Source organism: Delphinus delphis, chromosome 4 (genome assembly GCF_949987515.2).
Source record: "Delphinus delphis chromosome 4, mDelDel1.2, whole genome shotgun sequence".
NCBI classification, from domain to species: Eukaryota; Metazoa; Chordata; class Mammalia; order Artiodactyla; family Delphinidae; genus Delphinus; species Delphinus delphis.
Window position 1 is genome coordinate 84,067,904 of NC_082686.1, and position 15,409 is coordinate 84,083,312.

The window sequence follows — 15,409 nt, forward strand, 5'->3', positions numbered from 1 at the left end:
TTGCGCTTTGGAGCCCACGTGCCACAGCTAGAGAGAAGCCCGCGTGCCGCAACGAAGGATCCCACGTGCCGCCACTGAGACCCAAGGCAGGCAAAAATAAATAAATAAATATTTTAAAAAGAAGAAAATAGCTTTTAAAAAAACTTTTTTAAAAATAAATTTAAAGCAATGAATAGAACAAAGAAAACACATTTGAGCTGCTGATATAGGACCTCTACATTTTCTTTTGTTAGTAAGCTTGATGTTCATTAATTTGTTGTTGAATTTTAAATTTTTTCTAGATCAATACTCTCCTTTTGTATCCAGCAGTGGAAGAAGACTGAATATCTGTTATACCAGAAGCATGACTCTTAGGGATGGTAAAAACAGTAAGTAATGTTTTATTAAAAGAGGAATGTGCTTTGTAGAAATATAGCATATTTACCTGAAAAAAAAGGATTCAGTCTGGCCACTATCAATTACATTTTTTCAGATCCCTAGCCTAAACATTGGAAGGAAGCATGCTAAAATAATAGAATTGATTGGCTCTGGGTGGTAGAGTTAACGACTTTTTTTTTTTACACTTTTTCTATATTTGGTAACTATTTTTAAAATATGTCATAAAACGTACATAGCAAAATGACAAATGAAATATGACAAAACATTAGTGAGATTACCGTTGGATGGTGGGATTTGAAGCAGTCTTTTTTCCGCCTCTTCTTTGTACTTTCTTTGCTTTGCAGTTTTTCTTCAGTGAGCATGTATGACTTTTAAAGAAGAAAAACAGTAACCAGAACTACTCCAGGGAAGGATTGCCCAATGCTCAGGCAGCGTTAATGAAGGGGAGTCACTGTTTTACCCACCTATTGGTGGTGAAACTTAGGCATGGGAGGTGCAGTAAAACTTACTCAAGGCTAGTAAGTGGCAGAGCCAAGATTGATACCCAGTCTTTTTGACCTTGGCCCCTATGCTATTTTCACCACTTTTCCAGTGGAAAATTGAGTTTTGATTACAAACTAATTTGAATAGGCTCAGGAGGGGGCCTGATTTATTGTAACTTAAGTCAGGAAGGGCTGACACCTAAACCAGAAGGTGGTTTATAAACTTATGGCTGGAACAGTGTACCAGAGGAACCAGAATCCTGTGATAGCAGGTGGCTGTATCCCTCTTGCTGCAGGACAGTTTGCCTGGCAAGCCAGATGTACAGAGTCAGGGCTGGGACGACTGGATGGCCTTAAATGTGAGATGTCAATGAACTGTGATAACTCCATTATCAGAATGCGCCTACCAGGTAGAACAGAATGCTCCTGCCAGCTCATCACAGCACCCTCTGCCCCAGACAGAGTGAGATGTTCTGTGCCTCAACTCTGTGTAGATATCCAGTCATTTACTAAAAGATTCTTTGTTCACAGAAGTTGATTGGGTTATAGCTCTTTAGGTATTTTTTCTTTCTGAACCTAGATGGTCATTGCCCTAAGTGCCTTGAGTACATGAAAAGAAAGTTTGCAAACATCCCTTATAAAGTAGCATTCTGCAAATGGTCAACCTATCCATTTTATACTGGTGTATTTATTCATTTCGTCCTAAAAAACAGCCTCCAAAATCTGGGAATATCTTACTCTAGAATCTTCTATGCTGAACACAAGTATCAGCAGCAAAGTTTCAGTGACCTCTTCAACCTAAATTAAACAGAAAAATCACATGTGTGATTGTAATTCAGATGAGCCAACTGTGTTATCTGGCATGGGTCTTCACTAAGGCTCTGAGCAGTGTTTTGAATTATGCTGCATTTTTGGGGATTTTGCTTTTTTAATTTTTAAAATAAATAAATATATAATTGAAAAGCCAATATGCATGCTGTTCACTACATCCTTTTGGTAGTATTTTTCAACAATAATCCAGGTCTGAATATAATAGCTTTCAGAATGTTATGGTGAGTCTCTAATATAATCAGTAGTGACCATGGTTGAATAAGAGAGTGCTCCAAAGAGGAAGTCTAAGAGCCCAGAAGCATTTGTGAATCTAAAGTAGAACCAACTCCTAATGATCTCAGTAAGAACGACCCAGCATTTTAAATATTCAGGGCTTGAAAAATAATCTTCCTTTGTTACTATGGCCATGTTTCACAGAACCCTGCCCTACCCTCAATACTAATGGCTAAGATTTATTGAGTGTTTGGTATATATCAGACACTTTGTTAAGCACGTTCCATGGATTATTTCATTTGCATTTTCAGAATAGGCCAATGAGATCAGTGTTATTATTAGTGTCAACTTTGTAAATTGAGAACCATGTCTTAGAGAGATTAATAGTTTTCTTGAAGTCACACCAAAACTAATTGGTGGAGCCAGAATATGAGCCCATGCTCCAGGGTACATGTGCTTACCTAACACTGCACCATGCTAAACTTATATACTTTATTAAGTATGTAAGAGGATATTAAACATATATTAAATTTATAAGAAGATGTTTAAGGTTCTCTTGTGGGGGTCAAGAGATACCTAGAGGAGGGAGGAACAAATTCAGTTACCCTATAATATATAAAAGAATTTAGAGTTTTCCTGGCAATGTCTTTACTATGATTTTTTTAATTTTTAAAAAATTTATTCATTTTATTTTTTTATTTTTGGCTGCATTGGGTCTTCGTTGCTGCGCACAGGCTTTCTCTAGTTGCGGCGAGCAGGGGCTACTCTTCGTTGTGGTGCGTGGGCTTCCATTGCGGTGACTTCTCTTGTTGCAGAGCATGGGCTCTAGGTGCGTGGACTTCAGTAGTTGCAGCATGTGGACTCAGTATTTGCGGCACTTGGGCCCTAGAGCGCAGAGGCTTCGGTAGTTGTGGTGCGTGGGCTCAGTAGTTGCAGCGCGCAGACTCTACAGTGCGTGGGCTCAGTAATTGTAGCTCCTGGGCTCTAGAGCACAGGCTCAGTTGTTGTGGTGCACAGGCTTAGGTGCTCTGCGGCATGTGGGATCTTCCCGGACCAGCAATCAAACCCGTGTCTCCTGCATTGGCAGGCGGATTCTTAACCACTGAGCCACCAGGGAAGTCCTTTACTATGATTCATTCGGCATTCATGTCAGTTAAATACTTTTCATATCTTACAAATTGAAAGAAAACTGATCTGGCATAATTGGATGTATTTTCTTATAAGAAAGTTTAAAGATATTGGTAAGATATATGGGGAAAGTTTCATTCATTCATACATTCAGTACAAAGTTTTTGAAAAAACAGATATTCTGAGTAATGTAAAGAGGAGAAAAAAAGATGTAAGAAATTTACCGCTTGGCAAAGGAGAAGTGTATATGTTGGCAAGACGGACGGTATAGTGGTTAATAATGCAGGCCCTGGAGTCAGACTGTATGGGTTGAATTCCGCTCCCCTCTTGTCTGTGACCCTTGGGCAAGTCACCCTCTCTAAGCATCTAGTGTCCTCAGCCGTAAATGGGGATGGTGATGGCAGTTACTTCCTTGGGTTGTTGAGTGTATGAAATGCGGCAACACCTATAAAGCATTTAGCTCATTAGCTTTTAGCTCATTGAATGACCTAGAGCAGGCAGTCAATAAACAGTAGCTATCATCATCATCATTATTAAATTATCCCCTTGCTACTATGAAAAGAACAAAATAGATATGTATGTCACATGTTAATTTTTAAAAGTTGGTTGCAGAACAATATTATAACAATATCCTATTTTTATAAAAGAAAAATATAAGTTTGTGCGTTTGAAAAAATCTAAAAGGATTCACACATTAAATGTTTAGTAGTAATACATCTGGGCAGTAGAGGGGACTTTTTAGTTTATGAACTTCAATATTTAACTTTTGTGAATATTTTTATTTTTGCAATTTTTAAAAAATATTTTTTATTTTATTTATTTATTATTTTTGGCTGCATTGGGTCTTCATTGCTGCGCACGAGCTTTTCTCTACTTGTGGTGAGCGGGCTTCTCATTGCAGTGACTTGTTGCGGAGCACGGGCTCCAGGCACATGTGCTTCAGTAGTTGTGGCACACAGGCTTAGTTGCTCCGCGGCATGTGGGATCTTCCTGGAACAGGGCTCGAACCGGTGTCCCCTCCCTTGGCAGGCGGATTCTTAACCACTGTGCCACCAGGGAAGTCCTATTTTTGCAATTTTTAAAAACAACTGATAAAGAGAAAAATCACTGTCATATAAAACTGGATGAGGGGAGAATCATAATGGTATTTTATATGCCGAAGTCTTAATGTTCAGAGGAGAGAGAATTCATTCCACCTAGACAGACTCCTCCCAAGGACAGTGAGTGAGCGTGATGTGTCAGTTGGTGTGGCTGAGGACCAGCAAAGTGTGAAGGAGGAGCATGAGCAAAGAGGCACAATTGTGGGCAAGGCTAGAGGCATATATGGAGAATATTAATTGGCCCATTTTTTCCATTTGTTTGGAACACAGGGCTATGTAGAAGAATAGTGGGAACCAAGACTGGGAGTTTGGTGCCTTCCATACCAGGCCAAGTATTTTGAATGTGGTGGGGACATGCTAGGCAGCATCAGCTGGAACGGTTGAGACAGGAAGCAGGAAGTTTTGGAAGGACCTCTTTGGAGGCAGCCAGGCCAGAAGCTGTGGGACTGAATCAGAGTAGAGCGATGGGAATGGACAGGAGGAAGTGTAGAGGACAGGTCCTCCAGGGGAAGAATTTGGCAGCTTTGTGGTGACTCTTGGAGGTGGAAAGCAAAGGAGAAGGAGAAGGCAAGAATGATAGGTTATAAACCTGGATGACAAGAAAAATGGTGTCAGTCATGGAGCTCACAGGTCAGGAGGGAAGGCAGGCGGAGTGGGGAGATGATTTGTTGGCTCCACCATATTTATTTTAAATTGCCAATGGAGGATCCTGCTAGGAGTGACTAACTAGAGTTCTGGAGAAGGAAGGTCAAGTCTGGAAACAGATTTGAGCTGGCAGCATCAAGATGCTGGGTGATGTGTCAGGAGTAGATGAAATGACTTTGGTCTGCATTCTCTACCCCACGAAATTTCCATCTCCTAGGATAGTCTTTAACCTATTCTGTAGTCACATAATGATATAACTATATTGTATATTATATTTGTAAAGTCTGCACTTTCACATTTATTTATTTTTAAAAATTTTTTATCTTTTTGCGGTACACGGGCCTCTCACTGCTGTGGCCTCTCCCGTTGCGGAGCACAGGCTCCGGACGCGCAGGCTCAGCAGCCATGGCTCACGGGCCCAGCCGCTCCGCAGCATGTGGGATCTTCCCGGACCGGGTCACGAACCCGTGTCCCCTGCATCGGCAGGCGGACTCCCAACCACTGCGCCACCAGGGAAGCCCTCACATTTATTTAATCATTTACATTCTCATACCCAGTTGATGGGTCAGAATGGATCAGAAAAGCAAGATTTTAAATGACTTGGTCAAGATCACAGAGGTGATCTTGCCACAGATGGCAAATTTGGGTCTTAAGCCAGAACTTCTCTTTCCCAATTACTTACATTTTCTACTATGACACTACAGCCTTTCTTGTTGACGGGAAAGTATCTGAAATATCCTATAAACTTAAAAGAGCTAAAACTCCAGTTTTAAAAAAGGAAAGTTTGAAATACACCTTTATTGAAACCTGTCTGATTTTTAAATTTTTTTAATCTTTATTGTCAGAGAGTTAAAAGATGTTGATATCCCTAACAACTAGTTATCCTTAGGTTGAAAGTGATGTTTTCAGAATCTCAGTTACTGAATAAATGAATGTCTTCTAATTTTTCTTCAATTTCCCCCCTTTCTCCATAAAGATGTAACCATAGCTGTAACATATAACCGTGATGGGTCACATAGCATGCAGGTAAGCCTTTCTGGTTTTGTTCTACAGCTCAGAGCTGAATCTGATCTCTGTCATACTAAGTAGAGTATTTTTTAACTCTCTACTTTCTCTTAAGCCATTGATTATTATGACTATAATTAGGAGAATGTCATGAGCTTTTATTTCAGACCAATTTGGAGAAATTACCCCCTATACAGTTTCTGATTATTTATTCAGTTTGTCTGTGGGGTTCCTTAAGAATAAAAGATGGGTTAAAAAATAATAATAATAATAATAGTTTTGAATCAGACACGTAATAAGCCCCTAAATTATGTGAATGTATTTATATCTAAAGTAGTAGTTCTCAAATTTTTTGGTCTCAAGACCTCTGTGCACTCTTAAAAGTTATTGAGATTCCCCTAAGAGCTTTTGTTTGTATTAGTTACATCTATTAATATTTACCATTTAGAAAATTACACTGAGAAAAAAATTATTATTCTTTTAATGTACGTTTTTAAAATATACATAATGTGTAATTTACCATTTTAACCATTTTTAAGTGTACAATTTAGTGGCATTAAATACATTTACATTGTTGTGCAACCACCATCCATCTGCAGAACTTTTCTCCTCTTCCAAAACTGAAACTCTGTACCCATTAAACAGTAAGAGCCCACTCCCACTTCTCCACCCACCCCTCCTCCAGCAGTCACCATTCCACTTTCTGTCTCTGTGGATTTAACTACTCTAGGTACCTCATATAAGTGGAATCATTCAGCGTTCTTCCTTTTGTAATTGGCTTATTTCACTTAGCATAATGTCTTTGAGGTCCTTCTGTTGTTGTAGCATATGTCCAAATTCCCTTCCTGTTTTAAGGCTGAATAATATTCCATTGTATGTATATACCACACTTTATTTATCATCTTTCAATGGACACTTGGGTTGCTTCCACCTTTTGCCTATCGTGAATAATGCTGCTATGAACATCGGTATACAAATATCTCTTCGAGACCCTGATTTCAGTTCTTTTAGGCATATACCCAAAGAAGTAGAATTGCTGGGTCATATGGTAATTTTCTTTTTAATTTTGGGGGGAACTACCATACTTTTTTCCATAATGTCTGTACCATTTTACATTCCCACCAACAGTGCACAAAGGATCCAATCTCTCCACATCCTTCCTTGCCAACAGTTATATTCTGGTGGGTTTTTTTGTTTTGTTGTTGTTGTTTTTCTTTTTTTTAAGAAACCATTCTCAGGTGTGGAAGTAGTATCTGACTGTGGTTTTGATTTGCATTTCCATAATGACTAATGATGTTAAGCATCTTTTGGTATGCTGATTGACTATTTGTTTATCTTCTTTAAAGAAATGTCTATTCAAATTATTTGCCTTTTTTTAAAAACCGGGTTGGGTTTTTTGTTGAGTTGCAGGATAAACGGAGAAAAGTTTATTACAAGCACACATTCCATTAGCCAACAGAGCAATAACATTATCACGTGTCCTGCAATCTCTAGAAAATTCCACTGTATACTTGAGAAAATGAGGGTAAAAAAAGACAAATAACATTATGTTATTATGAAATTGTTTGACTTTGTGGAACTCCTAAAGGGGTTTTGGGGACCCCAAGGGATCCACAGGTCATACTTTCAGAATCTCTAGTCAAAATTTTTATGATGGACCTCAATTTTCAAAAGTCCATTATACGGGCAAAATGAAATGCTAAAAGGGTTAAAAAACAATATGAGAACTCAACCAAATTCCTATAGTAAGTATATATTCAGAGAATAGAAAAAATCATTTTTAGTACGAGCTAAGAGATTTCAAATCCTGCAAAATGAATTTATCAATGATGTGCTTTAGATTACCCAACGCTTTGAGACACATTGGTTTTCTTTCTCTGAGATTCAGACAAATGATGGGAAATCTACTTACTTTAGTATGTGAGAGTTGCAATTCATATTGGTACCTCTGGTTTAGGAACCCCTTCTTATCCCTTGGTAAATGGTAAATTAAATTGCAGATTTGTTCTAATCTGCTCATGGAACTACATTCACGAACTTAGAATGTGCTTCTGTAGATCTTTAAACAAAACTGTTCCCAATCTAACCTTTACGTCCTGAGAATTCCACAAACATTCAAATGGCTGTTTTAGTAGGTTCCAAAGCAGAGAAAAATGTCATATTTTTTAACTTAGGATAGATGAGAACCATGTATAAATACTGCAGTGTGACCTATTTCACTTTAGCCTACATAATATATTTGAAAAGAATAGCCACAGGACTCTGACACTAACATGGGAATTGAAATGAAAAATAAAGAAAGAAGATTTAAATGAATTTTCTGTGTGTAAGGGAAATCTTTTTCTTGAGTGCGTATATGAGAAAGCATCCTTTTAAACAGAAAGGTTTCATGTCCTTTTGTCAGCTTCCTTGGAAGGTTAAGTGTGAAATCTGTTCTTCGGTACCCTCTCTCTCAGAGTAAGAAAATTGTGGTCAATCTCCAGCTAATTTATCTTCTTAAATCATAACTGAAACCCATGAATTGGATCTACATGTTGGTAAAATCTATCTAATTATGGGGTTCTGGCTTTTTTCATTACTAACTTTGGCACAGTAAAACTAAATTTGACTTTGGGTACTCAGAAATGAGTACTAACATGTAATATACTCAACTGAATTTTAATAATTTTGCTTACTTTGATCTGTATTTCTATTTCACTTTTTTATTGCTATTCTTAAATGAACCTTTTTCTGTAGCAGTATGATGCTATAGATATGTTCTATAACTTTTGTTTTCCTTTTAATTATCTTACTGCTGTTTCTTTCTAGAGTATTTTGTTTATGAATCTTAGGAGGAAATTTCCTACATGACTTTTAAAAAAAACATTTTACCTATTACCTTTTGAAACTTACTAGTAAAGAATTGATTTTGATTTTAATTCTGTAGGGTTGTTCATTTATTTTATTTTAAGGATCTTATTTTTCTGTTTTTTCAGATTGAAGATAAAACTTTCCATGTCCTTGGTGATCTTTGCAGTGAGGGAGACTGCACTTACCTGAAATCTTCTGTTAATGGAGTTGCTAGTAAAACTAAGCTGGTTATCCTGGAAAACACTATTTACCTATTTTCCATGGTAGTGTCTTTTCTTTATAATAACACTGTTGTGGGGGCTTCCCTGGTGGCGCAGTGGTTGAGAGTCCGCCTGCCAATGCGGGGGACACGGGTTCGTGCCCCATCCGGGAGGATCCCACATGCTGCGGAGCAGCTGGGCCCGTAAGCCATGGCCACTGAGCCTGCGCATCCGGAGCCTGTGCTCCGCAACGGGAGAGGCTACAACAGTGAGAGGCCCGCGTACCGCAAAAAAATAATAATAATATAATAACACTGTTGTGGAGATTGGGAGAAAATTGCTTGACCAGAGGTATTCCACTGAGATAGTAGAAAGATCCTGCTTCCTTCTCTCACTGCTGTGACCTTTTCTCTGTCTCCCTTTCAGTCTGTTTCTTTGTCACATTTCCACCTTCTCTATTTCTCCATTCATCCCTTTTGTTCTCACAGATTCTCACTGACAGACACATATCCATTTCTTCCTTTAATTCTTAAACACCCTTACCCCCTTTTTGTCAGAGCGAATCTCCCTGCTCAGGGGGCAGTGTTCTCTCAGGGATTTGAGGCCTGAAAACTTCCCCCAATCACCATCCTCCTAGCACTGGGAATCCTGGGGACTTGGGAGGGTGACCATTGTGGGAGGAGTCTGTGGACCGAATACTCCTCATGGGGGCGGTGGGTGGGGTTAGTGGTGGTCTCGTGGCAGTCAAAGGATGGTTGGGGTAGGCTCGGCATGGATTTGGTTAGGAGCTTGTTAGAAGACCTTGGTGTTCTGCATGGGCGAAGAAAGGGAATGGATTATCAGATATACTGTGGCCTCTTCAGAGTCTTCTCACATTTGGGAACCATCTTCCAGACCACAGTCCTTTGTGATGAGATGCCTTTAGTATTCCAGTAATTAAACTACATATTTGGAGTCAAGGTTGATCTCATTTTACCAGGCATTTCTTGCCATAGTCAATGTGCTAGAACAATATGATGGCAGAGGCCGTAGAGTGGAGTGGTGAAGGGCATGAGTTCTGGAGTATGAAGCTACTTGGGTTCAAATCCTGGCCCTACCAGCATCTGCTTGACCTTGAGCAAGTTAAACTCTCTAGGCTTCAGTTCTCCCATCTATGAACAGAAATAAATAAATAACAGAACCCAACTCATAAGGTTGTTGGGACCATCAATGACATTATATGTTCATATAGTTGTTAAGAAGAGTTCCTGGCTTAGACTAAGCACCTTATAGTGGGGTTGCTACTAAAAATGGCTTCCAGACAGTGGCTGTCTTTTACTGACAGTTATATCCTTTAATTCTTTTAATCCCCTGTGAGGCATGTATGCCATTACTTCTTTACAGTGGGAAACCAAGATGGGGGGTTTAGTAATTTGCTCAAGGTACAAAGCTAAACTAGAACCATGGTATTAAAGATGACTGATATTTAACAAATAGTTTGAAAATAATCATCACCTCAGGTCTATTAGTAAAACTATAGTGATCTTAATTTCATTTCTGATTTATATTACAAATATATGCCCCATAAATATCATTTCTATTTATAGGATGGCAGTATTCAGATTGGCATTCCAGTCCCCAGATACTTGTCCGCAGTGAGCTCAGAAGGAACCCAAGGAGGTGCCATAGCTCCTATGACTGGAACTGTTGAAAAGGTAATGATGTGAACGTATGTAGAATGATGTACAATAAGTCCTAATAAATGTCTTTGTTGAACTTTGTTGTATATATTCTTTTTCCCCCTCTCTAAATCTTGCTCATAGGAAAGCATCCATTTCAAGAAAACAAGAGGATCTATTATAGATTCAAGTTCTATATTACAGTGAAAATACCATTTACCTAATTTTTTTTTTTTTTTTATGGCTGTGTCGGGTCTTCGTTGCTGCGCGCAGGCTTTCTCTAGTTGCAGCGAGCAGGGGCTACTCTTTGTTGCGGTGCACAGGCTTCTCATTGCAGTGGCTTCTCTTGTACGGAGCACGGGCTCTAGGCACGCGGGCTTCAGTAGTTGCAGCACACGGGCTCAGTAGTTGCGGCTTGCGGGCCCTAGAGCACGCGGGCTTCACTAGATGGTGCGCGCGGGCTTGGTAGTTGTGACTCCTGGGCTCTAGAGCGCAGGCTCAGTAGTTGTGGCGCACAGACTTAGTTGCTCCACCGCATGTGGGATCTTCCCGGACCAGGGATCAAACCGTGTCCCCTGCATTGGCAGGCGGATTCTTAACCACTGTGCCACCAGGGAAGTCCCCATTTGCCTAATTTATGATAAAGACTCTTCTTTGAAGTGGGAATTTCCATCAAAGTACAAATAATCAAGGTTGTCTTTATATGATTAAAATGACACATTCACCAAGCATTATCCAAAATTTGAATGGTATTGGTGAAGAACAATGTGGTTTGGTGTTGAATGCCACATATATTCAGAGTTGAGATCTTCCAATGGTGGTAGATCAGTAGTCTCCTTCTATATACTTACATATAGTAGAGTCCCCTTAAATGTATTTAAGTCATAAAAATTCAACTGTATGTTCTTGGTACCCATAAATAAAAGAAGAAAACAACTATTTAAATAGCGTGAGTGATTTCACCCACCATTCCTGTCTGGAAATGTTTGCCCCAGAAGGGCAACAGACTTGAGGGACTTGGACCTGCCTTTTGCTCATTCAGTCTCAGTTCCCACAGGCCTCTTGTAATATGGGCATCCCTACTCAGGGTGTACTTTTAAACATGCACTTTTTTCCGCCATAACTGACCTAAACCCAGATCATTGATTTCATTGAATGCTACTAAAGTTATCACCCAGCATTGGGTGATTGTGGGGCTCTCAGACATGTTTCTCATTTTTCACAGTTTTGACTGTACACATTGACTTCAGAACCTAACTCTACTGTGTGATGTTTCTGAAAACTACTTGATAACCATGTTAACCAAGAAGACAGTAAAACCATATGGGATATATGAGTTCATTTATACTTGAAAAAAGGAAAATAGAGATATTTTTCTGTGTTGCCAGTAAGTTTAATTCTTTCACATGAAGATTGTCTTTGCATTTACTACACAAGGCCCTAAAGACTTGAAACACTATCCTAAACAACCTAAAAACTAGAAAACCAGGCAAGACCCTCCACCCTGCCTGTCGTGAAAACATTTAAGTGTAGTACAGGCATACAGCAGAGAGATTGCAGGTTTGGTTCCAGACCACCACAGTACAGCAAGTCACATGAATTTCTTGGTTTCCCAGTGCATATAAAAGTTATGTTTATACTACACTGTAGCCTGTTAAGTGTGCAATAGCAGTATGTCTTAAAAAAAAGTGTACATACCTTGATTAAAAAATACTTAGATAGATGTATAACCGAATCACTTTGCTGTACGCCTGAAACTAACACAACATTGTAATCAACTGTACTCCAATATAAAATAAAAATTTTTTAAAAACCTGTATTGCTAAAACATGCTAACCATCATCAGAACCCTCAGAGAGTCATAATCTTTTTACTCATAGAGGGTTTGAAATTTTGCAAGAATTACCAAAATGTGACACAGAGGCACAAAGTGAGCAAATGCTGTGGGAAAAATGGCGCCCATAGACTTGCTTGATGAAGAGTTGCCACAAACCTTCAATTTCTTAAAAAGAAAAAAAAAGAGCAATATCTGTGAGGCAAAATAAATGTGAAGAGCAATAAAACGAGGTGTACCTGTAGTCAGTCCTTCCCCGTTGGTGACATGTCTTGTCTGTGTATTCATGAAAACACAAAAGGATCTTGAAATACATTAAGTGTATTCATCTGATTCAAGGAAAACTCAGTGGGTTAGGGGGCAGGGATGGGTAGCTAAGGAGTGCCCCCCCACTGACAACAGTGCCCGCAATGCCAGACTGACCTATGGGTCTCTGATTTGTGCCAGTATGTTTGTCTTTGGCAGATAAGACAACCACACAGACACATACTTCTGCTGTGTACATTTATATACCAACTCCGTGGACCACAAAGGACCTCTGCGTTTTTAAATATTAACCTGTCACTCTGACTCTCTAGGTGTTTGTGAAAGCTGGAGACAAAGTAAAAGCTGGAGATTCTTTGATGGTTATGATCGCCATGAAGATGGAGGTAAGTGAAATCACGGGTTCACTTGCCAAATAAACTATGGGAGCTATCAGTCCCAATCATTCTTTTGTCTTATTTTGTAAATTAAGACCATTTTAAATATTAAGAACCATGGATTGATGAAGCATTAACTGCAGGAAACAAAACCAAACCATCCTTCTCTTACATTTTCATTTTGTGAGATTGTGCCTGTCATTAGTGATTCTGAAATTATCAATAGCTTAGAGTCAGGCAGTAACCCAACAGAATATTAGCTACTGGTATTTTCTAAGGCCATACCTAGGATGCCAAATATCAGTATCAAAGTGAAAACCTCAGTCAAGTTAAATTAGCTGTTTAGGTTTTTAGATGGTTAGAAATTGTAGGCCATTGGTTCTGAGCCCTGGTCACAAATTGCACCGGGGAAGCTTTTTGCAAAAGTACCTCCCAGACCAGTTGAACTGGGATTTCCTTTAGGGGAGCCCAAGGATCAGTAGTTTTTAAAAGCTTCCCAGGTGAGAGTCTACTGTGAAGCTTGAGCTGAGAATTACTAGCTAATTCAGAGCTTCCCAATTATTGACCAGATGCATCAAGGTAGTGATTCTTCTCAATCCCCAAGCGCACCATAAAACTGTTATTATTTTCTCTGTGTGCTGTGATATGAGAAAGGTCGGGAAGCACTGATACATGACAAAACATCAAAATAATTGGCTTCATTTTTCACTTTTCATGTTTCTTGACTTGGTGTGTGCTCAACCCTCATTAGCATCACAGCCATTGTTTGTCATGCCTTTTGTCTTTGCAGCATACCATAAAGGCTCCAAAGGATGGCACTATCAAGAAAGTGTTCTACAAAGAAGGTTCTCAGGCCAACAGACACGCTCCTTTAGTCGAGTTTGAGGAGGAAGAATCTGACAAAAGGGAAGCAGAATAAACTCCATTAAATAAGCGGCCAATTAAGCAGCCTCTTAAGTGTAGTATCTCTACACCAAAATGGGAAAGTGCCTTCCTGCTTTTCTCGGGGTCTGATGACCAGCACTTTTACTAAATGATTGTATGATTGCGCTTAAAACCGTTTCGTATTTAAGAATCGTGTACTTGGGTCACAAATACAATAAATTATCTCAGAATATTTCATACTAATAAAATGATACTTTTTTATTGGGAGACAATATAGTTTGTTTCTGCCTCAAATTTTATACAATGTAGTGTTTTTAGGAAGGTGAGCAGCAACTTGATCAAAGGAGAACAACTGAAAAAGAAAAGGTCATTTAACTAAATGAATTATTTCCTAGTCACAGTCGTGATGAAAATGGACAGTAACATATTTCAGAGACAGATGCCATAGCACTAAACCTAAGAGTTTTTTTGCCAAAGAGTAACTTCTTAGGTAGTTTAAACATATGGATGCTATTTGTTTCTTGTTTTTGTGATTGGAAAGTTTCTATCTAGACTGCCTCTGCCTTTATTGTACTTTCTAAGCTTGTATAAATATATATACACACACACATGCTTTTGTGTATATGTATTTTATACACCTACATATTATATATTTAAATTGTATGCTAGAACATATTTTGTCTAGAAATGCACTTTCAGTCCCCTGCATTTTCAGGTATCCACTGAAGCGTTAAATATTTGTTGAACTGAGTTCTTACTGTACACATGAGATTATGTTAAATGTTATAGAGAATACAAAGAAATTTAAAAATATGGTCTCTGTACTTTTAAGATACTGATGATTTAATTGGGGAAATAAGACATAATCATGTCGAAAGTTATGTGGCAAAACAGTCAAATCCACAATTAAGCAATTCCATTGTCCAGAGAGTGGTGAGAAAGGTACCAAATACTAAATTTGGAAACACTGAGTTCTCAAGTAAATCTGATCACACAGCTTAGCTAGAATGTCCATTTTTCCAAAAAGGCAGCATGAAACCTAGCACACTAAGACGTGGATGGGGGTGAAGGCTGATGGCATATGACTGAGGCAGGACATGTCTTCTAGGAGCTGGGGGGAAGAGAGTCCTGTGGGCAGGTGTGCTCAGGGTAGGTTTCATTAGGAAGGAGAACCCAAGGGCAGTAGCAGGGGTGCAGGGGAGTTGCAGACTAGAAAGGAAGGAGCTGTTGAAAATGAGTAAGTTGTGTTCTATATCTGGGAGCAGATCTGCCCGATTGGAGTGGGAGGTGCTTGGGGGTTAGGGAGGGACAATAAGAGAAAAGGTATGAAATTTAGGTTGAGACCAGATTTTTTTTTTTTTTTTTTTTTTTTTTTTTTTGCGGTAAGCGGGCCTCACTGTTGTGGCCTCTCCCGTTGCGGAGCACAGGCTCCGGACGCGCAGGCTCAGCGGCCATGGCTCACGGGCCCAGCCGCTCCGCGGCATGTGGGATCTTCCCGGAACAGGGCACGAACCCACGTCCCCTGCATTGGCAGGCGGCCTCTCAACCACTGCGCCACC

At 39.3% G+C, this 15,409-nt stretch overlaps 1 protein-coding gene across 2 annotated transcripts in view; it reads left to right on the forward strand.

Moving 5' to 3' along the window:
* MCCC1 (methylcrotonyl-CoA carboxylase subunit 1) overlaps positions 1 to 15,409 on the forward strand; it is a 63,883-nt gene extending 48,474 nt beyond the window's left edge. For both annotated transcript variants that reach the window (XM_060011060.1, XM_060011061.1), the window contains 6 exons: positions 282 to 368; positions 5,754 to 5,803; positions 8,758 to 8,895; positions 10,419 to 10,526; positions 12,903 to 12,974; positions 13,756 to 15,409. In XM_060011060.1, coding sequence (XP_059867043.1) covers positions 282 to 368; positions 5,754 to 5,803; positions 8,758 to 8,895; positions 10,419 to 10,526; positions 12,903 to 12,974; positions 13,756 to 13,884 — 584 coding nt within the window. In that variant the 3' untranslated portion in view covers positions 13,885 to 15,409. The remainder of the gene's footprint in view (positions 1 to 281; positions 369 to 5,753; positions 5,804 to 8,757; positions 8,896 to 10,418; positions 10,527 to 12,902; positions 12,975 to 13,755) is intronic.